General features: G+C 40.0%; 1 protein-coding gene across 1 annotated transcript in view; it reads right to left on the bottom strand.

Annotated features, from left to right (window-relative positions):
- Window positions 1–10881, bottom strand: part of NIBAN1 (niban apoptosis regulator 1) — a 55385-nt gene extending 44504 nt beyond the window's left edge. The window contains exon 1 of the mRNA XM_070941057.1: window positions 10827–10881. Coding sequence (XP_070797158.1) covers window positions 10827–10881 — 55 coding nt within the window. The remainder of the gene's footprint in view (window positions 1–10826) is intronic.
- Window positions 10882–11424: the final 543 nt, after the last annotated feature.

The raw sequence follows: 11424 nt of genomic DNA on the forward strand, positions 1-11424 counted from the left end.
ATTCAAATAACCATTTTTTTAAAGAGGTAAGACCAACCCCCTGCTCAGGCAGGAGACTGTATACCATCTCAGACAAGTGACTGTCTAGTCTCTTCTTAAAAACCTCCAGTGATGAAGCAGCCACAACTTCTGAAGCTAAGCTGTTCCACTGGTTAATTGATCTCACTATTAGGAAGTTTCTCCTTAATTCCAGGTTGCTTCTCTCCTTGATTAGTTTCCATCCATTGTTTCTTGTCCTGCTCTCTGGTGCTTTGGAAAATAAATTGATCCCCCTCTCAAGCCTCTCAAATACTGGAATACTAGACTAGTCCTTCTTTTTTCTAGACTAGCCAAAACCAAATCCTGCAAACGTTCTTGATATGTTTTAATCTCCAGGCCTTTAATCATTTTAGTTGTTCTTCTTTGCACTTTTTCCAAAATCTCAATATCTTTTTTGTAATATGGTGACCAAAACTGGATGCAGAATCCCAGATGTGGTCTTACTAAGGCTTTATAAAGCGGTACTAATATTTCATGTGATTTTTATTCTATGCCTCTGTTTATACAACTAAGGATTGTATTAGTTTTCTTGACTGTAGCCACGTACTGCTGACTCATGTTTAAGTGATCGTCCATTGGAACTCCAAGGTCCCTCTCACAATTTCTCTTTTTGAGCCAGGTTTCACCTAATCTGTACTTGTATCCTTGCTTTTCTCCACATTAAGTTTCATTTTGTTGGATAGGACCCATTGTTCAAGTCTGTCAAGAACTTTTTGGATCCTGAGCTTGTCTTCTGAGCTGTTGGCTATTCCTGTCAGTTTAGTGTCATCTGCAAATTTGATGAGTTCTCCTTTTATTCATCATTTAAGAAGATATTGAAGAGTACTGGGCCTAAAATGGAAACTTGTGGTACCCCACTACTTACTTCCCTCCATGTAGATGTAGTACCATTAAGAACTACTCATTGAATATGGTTTGTCAGTCAGTTACAAATTCATCTGGTGGTGATACTGTCTATCCCACATTTTTCTAGCTTACCAAGAAATAGGATGTGGTCTACTTTGTCAAATGCCTTGCTGAAATCTAAATATACTATGTCCACAGCATTTCACTGGCCTACTAATTTAGTTACTTTGTCAAAGAATGAAATAAGATAGTTTAAGTTCATAGCTTCAGCCCAATTGCAGCAGAGGCTGAATTCCCAGCAGCATGATTCTGATCATAATTTACAAAGTTACCTAAGTTGAACAGCCTTGACATGAGAATAGACCATTTCTAAATATATTTTTAGTGATGATGGGCTTGTGAGGCTGCATAATTCAGACCAACCTCTCAACCCAAAGCATCCTACACATATTAACATTAAGTATTCTTGTAAATTCAATCATTTTTCCACTTCTACCAATGCACAGTATGATTTCATAAAACTTTTAACATATAACATGTTTTAAGCTGCAATAATGTTATCCTATTCTATTTTTAAGTCAATTTGCCAACATTGCTTTTTCTGATAGTCAGACTTTTTTTTGTTCATTGTACTGAATATGTGAATTCAGTTATATCACAGCTTCCTAATACTAATTTACATACATTTCTTTGGAGTCACATCCATTCAATATTATGGATGGTATAATTCTGATTTTCTCAAAACAAAATATTGGAATTTAATGCAATTGTTGCATTAAAATTTCAGAGCCAATCAACCCCGCAATTATAATAGAACTTATAATTCTATTTTGAATTTCTTTTGACTTCTTCAGAATAAGTTAATTATTATTTATTTACTTGTTTAGGATTATAGGCGATTTCAATAAGCAGTTGATAATCTCAAGGACAGCCTTAAAAGCATGATTTCTAAAATAAATAATGTTGTAAGTTAAAATTCCTCACATGAAGAAAAACTTTGGTTTGCAGGGTTTCTCCTCATCCCAGATGCATCCTATAATCATTGATTTTCAAACTGCATTAAAAAAAATGTCTTCGCTTTGCAAATCTTATTTAACAATCCCCGGAAAGTTTACTTTTTTCTATGAAACACTGTGGATAGTAACAATTAAAAGAGAAGTTGAAAACCTTTGCTTCTGCTTCTTATCCAATATTTATCCAGAAAAGGAACTTTCTGCTTAAATTTGGCAGCAGAAGACCAAGCAGAATAAAGACAGTCCATTTCTGCTAGATTTATGTAATTTCTTTTGATAATTTTCTGCAGATACAACATTCAGAAGAGATGTATCTTAAAACAAGTCTTCAAACTTGGCAACTTTAAGACTTGTGGACTTCAACTTCCAGAATTCTCCAGGCAGCTATGCTATGCTGGCTGGAGAATTCTGAGAGTTGAAGTCCACAAGTCTTAAAGTTGCCAAATTTGGGGACCCCTGTCTTAAAAGAATGGAAAATTGCTTCTCCCTACCCTAGCATTTTATCTGCTGTTATAATTTAAGGATTATGGTTTCCTCCAAAGTCTAAATTACAGAAGAGTTACAGCTTGCCCCAGAAAGTTTTCTGATAATACATGAATAAGATCAGATACACCGGAGTTTTTTTCTGTCAGCAAACAAACTTCTCCTTTCTGTAATATAGAATGCTGCTAGTGTAATTTTTTTTAAAATAGAATCATTGTGAAGGGGCAATCGGCTTGGAGACCAAGTCAGCCTTTGTGTTTCACACAGATACACATTAATGTATAATCAGAAATCCCAGTGTCAAAGCAGAGACAGGTACAGATAGGTACAATCCTGGAACAGGATTGATTTTTCTATTCAGGAGAGGAAGACATAAAATATGTTAAAAACAAAATAAAGCTGTTAAAGACAGTACGTTTTAATTTTTCTAAATTCCCTGTTGAATCCCTGTTGATTAAATGAAAACCAATCACTTCTGCAATGCAAGTCTATGAATAGTTTCAGCAGCAGACCCAAAGGTGTGCTTTTTCAGGAGGCGACTGGATTTACTTATTTTTTCTTTGAAGACGTTTCGCTTCTCATCCAAAAAGCTTCTTCAGCTCTGACAGGATAGTGGGGAATGGAAGGAGCTCCTGTCAGAGCTGAAGAAGCTTCTTGGATGAGAAGCAAAACGTCTTCAAAGAAAAAGAAAGAAAGTCCTGTTGTCTCCTGAAAAAGCACCTTTGGGACAACCAGGACCTGGATGACTGAGAATCTTTACAGACTTTCAGCAACAGAGTGAAACTCATTGCTGTCCAGAGAAATCTTTCTAGTGCTCTCAGCCATGATGTGATCTCTCCAGTTTTGGTTTAAGATTTTGTGCAAATCCAGGCAGTGTGGTCTGTAAAACAATTCAATTTAACATGTTGTGTGAAGCTGTCAGTTATAGGTTAATAAATGATGGCTAAACAATGGCTTAGCTCCATGCGTGAACCCAACGTAACAGGATTTCAGGCACCACCTGCTCAGACTTTTGACACTGTCCATGGAAGTATCCCTCACTTTTCTTTCCAGTAAATAGAAGCAGCACGTGGTAAGGAAGGATTGACTATAGAAGAAATGAGCTTAAAGATACTAATACAGGAAAGCTGAATTGTGGGGGGAGGGGAGGGAGAGTTCTGAAAGGTGCCTAAAGGTAAGAATCAGTTTTGTATTAGACAGATGTAAAAACTATATTTCCACCAGCAAGTAATAATGAGATATGTCTACCACTGTTTTTATTTTTCTGGTTTTGCAAATATTTGAGGACTTCATATTATACATTATTCTTCACTATCATATATATATACTGATCTCTGAAATTCAGAATAGCAAGACAAACTCAGCTCTCAATCAAAGCTGAAAAGGCACAATGTGTTACACACATCAGAAGGCAGAAAGATGTGATCAAGATGTTTTCCACTACAGAGCTTTGCTTCCTAAATGCTAAAATGAATTTAGGCAACAGATTGAAAATGTTTTCTTTTCCTCAGCAGTGCTCTGCGTGGATTTTCACCATTGGAATTATACAACAAGAGATCCAACCGGTGGATTACGAGGTCATTTACCAAACCGGGTGTCCTGGGAAAATATTATTTCTTACATGAATATACATGGATTTACTTAGAATGAAGTGGTGCTAATTTCAGATCCTATTCTAAGCACCCATTTAAAAGCAAGCACAAATTGTGTGTGACTGATTACAGTAGATTATACATACAGTAGATTATAAAGATTGGCACCTTCTCCAGATTTCAGATAACCCTCTTCACCATCTGGAGTCTAGAGACAACAGAGCTCTGCTTTTGATGGCCAAAATACCATTTCTTTCAATGTTCAGCTTTGTGCCTTGCCAAAATTATGCAATAACACATCCCTTTACCTACAGGCAAAATAACCTGGAACTCATCTGAACAGCACTACAGACATTTTAAAGAAATAGATCACATAATCTGGTGACAATTTAGTAGTCCTGGAGGTCAGAATGTATTTCAAGGGGCCTCCTTTATTTTCTTAGTCACAACATATGAAGCTTAGATGTGTAAAGTGAAAAATATATTTAAGTGTTCTTTGCATTGTGGGGTATGGATCTATGCAAGGCATGAATATCTCTACAAATGCCTTCACTAGTATTTTGTACTCTTCAATGACTATTGACTGAATTGACATGCTTTGATCATAAATTGTTGGGACACACCCAGTAACTCAGGAGGAGGATTCAAATGGGGATTAGCCTTGAATCATTGAGCAGCCACAAGAGAACCAGGACTGACACCCCCAAAGCTCCATGGAACATCTGTTCCCAAGGGAAGGCAAGCAGCCTTGGGAGATTCCTGTATTATAGGCAGAATACAATGAAATAGTCATCTTAAACTGTGGTTCTGGTTCCTTGCTCCTGACACAAATCTATCCCTATACTACAGGTTCTATTCAGAACAATTACATATGAGGAAAAACTAAATGTATTTATTACAGCCCTGAGGACAGATAGAAATAAGGTATTGAATAGAAGTACTACATTCCTTAATACATACAATATGTGCATTATACAGTATGTGTATAAATATATGTACATATGTATAAAAACGGAAAACTATTCTCACTATGACTTCATTTTATCTCTTATGAACTGACTGACGTTCAGCTATATCAGCCAATTAGTTGCTGAAAACATCTATTTTCCTATCGGTACATTGTAGGCCAAAGTCAGTCAGAGTACAAGTATCATTGTCCATTAATTTAGTAATGGCTAGCAGGTAGAAAGACACAATTTAGAAAGGTTAAGCAGTTTTGGACCGGGAGAAACATGGGTTAATAATACTATTTAAATCCAATGAATATAAAGAGATTGCTGTGGAATAGAAGTTAATTCAATGGGGCCTAAACATAGAGATTTAAATAGCTGTAAAAATTACCCCTAAAATGGACTTTAATCTATTAAATATGATCTGTGCAAGAGTTTATCTTTCCCCTGTCCTGATCTCTCTGCCTACACATTTGTATCATTACCCTACCAACATTGGAACAGGAACAAAATGATACAATAAAATACTAAAAGGAAGACTTCAGGTTGGTTCCTAAAAATTCTATTTGCCAGCCTAAAACTGTAGCAATCAAAAAAGTCTTTGTCTAGGACAAAAATACTGAATATAAAATGTAGGTTTAGGAAAAGCATTTCCTCTTTTTTTTTTTTTTGTACAAATCAAGCTTTGACACCCCATAATTATAAAACAATGCTTACAAATAAGATTTCAGAATCCTGAAGCATTATTAACAATTGTCAAATAATATTACATTGTGCTGAATAGGCACATGACCCTGTAATGACTCCTCCAAAGCAGTATATATTATAACTATATCTGTGCAAAATAAGAAATTATTAAACTCTCCCCTTTTTACATACGCTAATTGATATAAGTGGCATAATTGATATAATAGAGGTTTGCAAGAAAAGATGAGAAGTCCTATTGTATTCGGATGTCTTCCAGAGTCTTCAGCAAGGTATTTCTAATAGTGGTGAATACAGTAGCTGAGGGTTGAGTTTTAGGGTTCTTGGAATTTCCGAACTTGATTCTTTTCTTGCAGACATTACATGACTAGGCTATGGAACATCTTTAGTGCCTCATCAGACATTCCTACCCTGGTCATAAAACATCTGCAAGAAAAACAAACTCAGATAACACCAAGAACCCAAGAGATAGGAGCCTAAATAACATTCTAATGAACTAAGGAGAAATTTCCTGACAGTTAGAACAATTAATCAGCAGAACGTGCCTCCAGAAATTGTGGGTGCTCCAACACTGAAGCTTTTTAAGAAGAGATTGGACAACCATTTGTTTGAAATTGTTTAGGATTTCTTGCTTGAGCAGGGGGTTGGTCTAAAAGACCTCCAAGGTCCCTTCCAACTCTGTTATTCTGTTATTCTTACACAATTTCTCTTCACAACTTCTCCAAGCAGCTAACAGAGTTACCTTTAAATATGGAGCATTTCTATAGCTAGTGTGGATAATTACTGGCGGTACAACTATTAAAAGCATTTATGTCTGATTCTTTTCTAAATCCACTAAAATTAAATTTCACCATATCTATCTTCACACCAACATTTCTTTTAATTCTTTGTGTCCTTTTTTCCTTCCCTGAAATAAGAAGTTTGAAAAACAAATTGTTTGCTTTATTTTTTATGGAGGAAACTAATTATTTTAATTGGTTTTTTCCCCCCAATTGCAGTACACTCTTATCTTGGGACAATCAGAACTGCTGTACACAATGTTTCAAATAGAAGCAAAGATTTAAATTGTATATTTCAGTTTCTATTGTTTTTAACCACATTCCTCATACTTTTTTTGCATGGAATTTATCTTTTTATCAACGATATTTTGGTTTTTTTTTTTAACAAGCCTGCTTGGCATCAAAATCTTTTTCCTGGCAGTCAGACCTGACAAAAGTATAAGCGATGTTAGGATTTTAGCCTTGCAATTTGCATCGTTTCTTACTTGTCTGCATTTATTTTATTTTTTTTAAGTTGATTTATATGCCGCCCTTCTCCGGAGACTCAGGGTGGCTTACAATGCGTTAAGCAATAGCCTTCATACTTTTGTATATTTTTACAAAGTCAGCTTATTGCCCCCACAAACTGGGTCCTCAATTTACCTACCTTAGAAAGGATGGAAGGCTGAGTCAACCTTGAGCCTGGCAAGATTCAAACTTACTAATTGCAGACAGCTGGAGTTAAATTACAATGCATTAGTCTGCTGAGCTATTCAGGCATTAAATAATTGACCCCTCTCCTTTTAAAATCTCACTCCAAATCCTTTGAAAAAAGTGACTTATGACCCTTTTTCACAGTTATGACCTTTGCAGCATCCCCATGGTTGTGAGATCAAAATTCAAATGCTTGGCAACTGACTCGCATTTATGACAGTTGCAGTTTCCGGGATCATGTGATCACCTTTTGTGATATTCTGACAAAGTCAATAGGGAAGCCAGATTCACTTAACAGCCATGTTACTAACTTAACAACTGCAGTGACTCAGGTAACAACTGTAGAAAGAAAGGCCATAAAATAGAGCAAAACTCACTTAACTGTCTCATTTAGCCACAGAAATTTTGGGCTCAACTGTGATCATAAATCAAGGATTACCTGTAATTCTAAAACGTAAGAATAAAAGGAGTGTTATCTTTCACATATGCATCTCCATACATACAAAGATCTCTTTCAGCAACTAGGCAGGGAACCAACATAAACTTCTGTCTGTTTTTTGGTAACAGCTATTTCATGAAAGGCCTTGCCAAAGGAGATCTTCCAGACTCAATCTTAGAAAATTAGTTTGGTATCCCTATCTAGAATTAATTGTGCAATAATAGTTTCAAGTGCTTTTTTTTTTTTAGTTTAGCATGCTCTGCTGGAATTGTAGCAGAATTTATTGCGTAGAGGTTACACCTCTATGTTCTTTATGAACCTGACATAATTTATGAGAATGTCAGTTCTTTAAAGCGATCTGAGTTTCAGCAAATCAATCTCTCAGTGGGATTCATTCAGTTCACCTGTCTTTTAGTAACAGAGGCTCCAACTCTAACATTATGTCATAGAATAATTTATAGTAATATGCACCATCCTTATTTGAACTCCTGGACTAGAGATATCAAGCTATATTTTATCTTATTAGATTCATCTAACTCAATAATCATAGGAGAGACTCTGTGTTTCTACTCTGTGGGTTTACACAATACTTATAAAGCTAGGTGCATTGCATACATATGGGGTAAAAAGCACAGTGACCTACAAGTTCAATTCCCAATACAACAATTTGAACCACAAAATCTAATACTAAGTATAATGGCTTGCTTGTCTCAATAAAGTCACAGGATACAAATCCTTATGTGAAGCCGCTGGGCGAGATCATCCGTGGTTTCGGGGTGGAGTACCATCAGTACGCTGACGACACTCAGCTGTACATCTCCACCCCGGATCACCCCAACGATGCCCTTGAAGTGATGTCCCGGTGCCTGGAGGCCGTACGGATCTGGATGGGGAGGAACAGGCTCAGGCTCAACCCATCCAAGACTGAGTGGCTGTGGTTTCCGATGTCCCGATATAGTCAGTTGACGCCATCACTGACTATTGGGGGCGAATCATTGGCCCCCACGGAGAGGGCTCGCAACTTGGGCGTCCTCCTGGATTCACGGCTGTCTTTAGAAGAGCACTTGATGGCCGTGACCGGGAGGATTTTTCATCAGGTTCGCCTGATTCGCCAGTTGCGTCCCTTTCTGGATCGGGACTCTTTACGCACGGTCACTCATGCCCTTGTCACCTCCCGCCTGGACTATTGCAACGCTCTCTACATGGGGCTCCCCTTGAGGAGCACCCGGAAGCTCCAACTGGCGCTGAGTGCGGCCGCGCGGGTGGTAATGGGAGCGACATGGTGTTCCCATGTAACACCTCTCCTGCGCGAGCTGCACTGGCTCCCGGTGGTCTTCCGGGTGTGCTTCAAGGTTTTGGTTACCACCTTTAAAGCGCTCCATGGCTTAGGACCCGGGTACTTGCGGGACCGCCTACTACCACCAATAGCCTCCCACCGGCCGGTACGCTCCCATAGAGAGGGGCTCCTCCGGGTGCCGTCAGCCAAACAATGCCGACTGGCGGCCCCCAGGGGGAGAGCCTTCTCTGTGGGGGCACCTACTATCTGGAACGAGCTCCCCCCAGAGATACGGAGGATCCCGGATCTGCGCACCTTCCGCCGCGCCTTAAAGACCTTACTATTTCACCAGGCCGGCCTGGCCTAATTTTCCCCCTCTTTTATAAAAGATTTTTAAAATTTTAAATATCTTTTAGTATTTATATTCAATTTTAAATTGGTTTTAAAAGTTTGGGGTTTTAAATTTGTCAGGGCCAAAATTATTTAATTTGATTTTATTCTATTTTTTAAATTTTGTATTGTATGTGTTTTTATTGTTTGGCTGTGCACCGCCCTGAGTCCTTCGGGAGTAGGGCGGTATAGAAATCTAATAAATAAAATAAAATAATAAATAAAGAAGAAACGGTGTTTCTGCCACTCCTGATATTTTTGCTCTAAAGTTATGAGTTTGCTCAAACTCTTTGACTAATTAGGAGCATATCTGAGGGCTTTGGTGAGGGCATCCAGAGCCACTTAAGATCTTTCTTCCTCTCTTTTTTGCTTCTCCCAATGTGTTTATGTTATGTGGGATACTTTTACAAATGATATCAATCTAAGGAGCAGATTCATCTAAGTCAATAATTAACAAGAGTCCTGTAAATTTGGAATCTAGACAAAAGTTTCTAAAATCACCTTTGAAAAGTTCAGGAACTTTATTATATGACTGACTTTATTATATGACTGACAGCCCTTCTTCTCTCAGGAAATCACAAGCAAAATGTTCATCCCAGCTGAAGAAGCTTCTTGGATGAGAAGAGAAATTTCTTCAAAGAAAAACTAGAAAATCCTGTTGCCTCTTGAGAAAAAAAAAAAAAAGCACCTTTAGGACAACCATGACCTGGATGGCTGAGAATCTCCATAGACATTAAGCAATTTCTTCCTTCATGGGGAGAATATGACAAATGAGAGCTATATTTCCCCCCCCCCATATACTATCCAGCACAATTCCCATTCTCCTGTTTTCCCCCAGCTGTTACAGCCTCTAAATATTCTTTCCCACTTTAGCAGCTTCCAGAAAAAACAGCAGCCCTCTTCCCAGTTAACCAACTCTACTTTCTATTGTTCTCTCCGAGCAAATCCTTAAAATACAACGTGTGACCCATTCTGTACTGTACTGACAACTACCAGTACAGAACTCCCTAATCTAATGCTTTACGAGTGCACAGGACTCCTACACGTGGCTCGCCTCCGTTGGGCAGGCAGCGCTCAGCCCTTAAGTCACATGTCCGGGGTGACTTGTAGCAAACCCCCACCAAGTTCAAAGAGAATTACCCGCAAATTTAGGCGCCTCAGCCGCCACGTAGGCTGTTAGTAACGGATTTCAGTTTTCGTGCCCTTCGCATAAGAAAACGAGGGGCGACAGCTGTTCGGTTGAATGGCAAATGATGTCTTACAACTTTATCTCGCGGCGACCGACCTTAGGTGGCTGTGCGTAAAAACGCGCTGTGCGTTCTTCTCGGCGCGCAGCACTGAAAACGCTTCGCAAGTTTGCAGGCGATCCCTGTTAGCGCCCAGTGGCACAAGGCCCGCGTTCCCAAACACGGAGCGACAGCTTCGCAAACTTTCCCCGCGGGTCACCCCTTGCTAGCCAAAACAGACCCCGTCGTCGTCCTCCCCACCCCCCGACCCACGAGGGCGCTCGCCCCTTTTCCCGACCGCTTGGCTAAGCTCCTTCTCTCTCTCTCTCTCGACTTTGGCATCGGACTCGCCCGCGCAAACGCGCGCCAAGTGAAGGGGACACTCGGCGCCGTACCTCGGATGTAAGTGCACTTGCTGTCGTCCAGCAAACTGGAGCTCGATCCGCCCATCCCGCCGGCGATCGGAGCGGCTGAAGGGGAAAGGAACTGATGCGCGGCTGAGCGAAGGGAGCTGGAAGCAGGATGGGTTCGAATCCAACCTTTCCTCTCCGCGCTCCGCTCTCGCTCTCGCCCTCAGGCGCTCCTCTCTATCTCCCCCTCTGCAGCTCAAGTGCAAAACTTCCTCCAGCCCCAGGCACCGCCCGATCAGGCGCCTCCTTCCCCGCTCCTCCTGGCAGCGGGTCAGGCCGCCGAAAGCGCCCCGGTTCCGAGGGAACGAATCCTCGCTCGGAGCAAACGAAGAGCAGAAACCAGCTTTCTTCTGGATTCCTAACTCGAGCTCCCACTTCTCTGCCTTGTTCTGCAAACTGCTGAACTGAAGTCAGGGCCCTCTTGATAGATGCCGAAGGGGCGGGCAGAGGTCTTGTGTTACCGGTACTTCCATCGCCAGCCAGCGAGAGATAAACAGAAGCGTCTGGTCTTGACATTCCCATTAAAAGAAGACCGGTTGGCTATGGAGCGTCGGGGGATCAGCTGAGCTCTCAGCAGGAAGAT

This window comes from Pituophis catenifer, unplaced genomic scaffold (assembly GCF_029215685.1).
Source record: "Pituophis catenifer annectens isolate HBS135680 unplaced genomic scaffold, rPitCat1.0.hap2 SCAF_3, whole genome shotgun sequence".
In the NCBI taxonomy this organism is placed as follows: Eukaryota; Metazoa; Chordata; class Lepidosauria; order Squamata; family Colubridae; genus Pituophis; species Pituophis catenifer.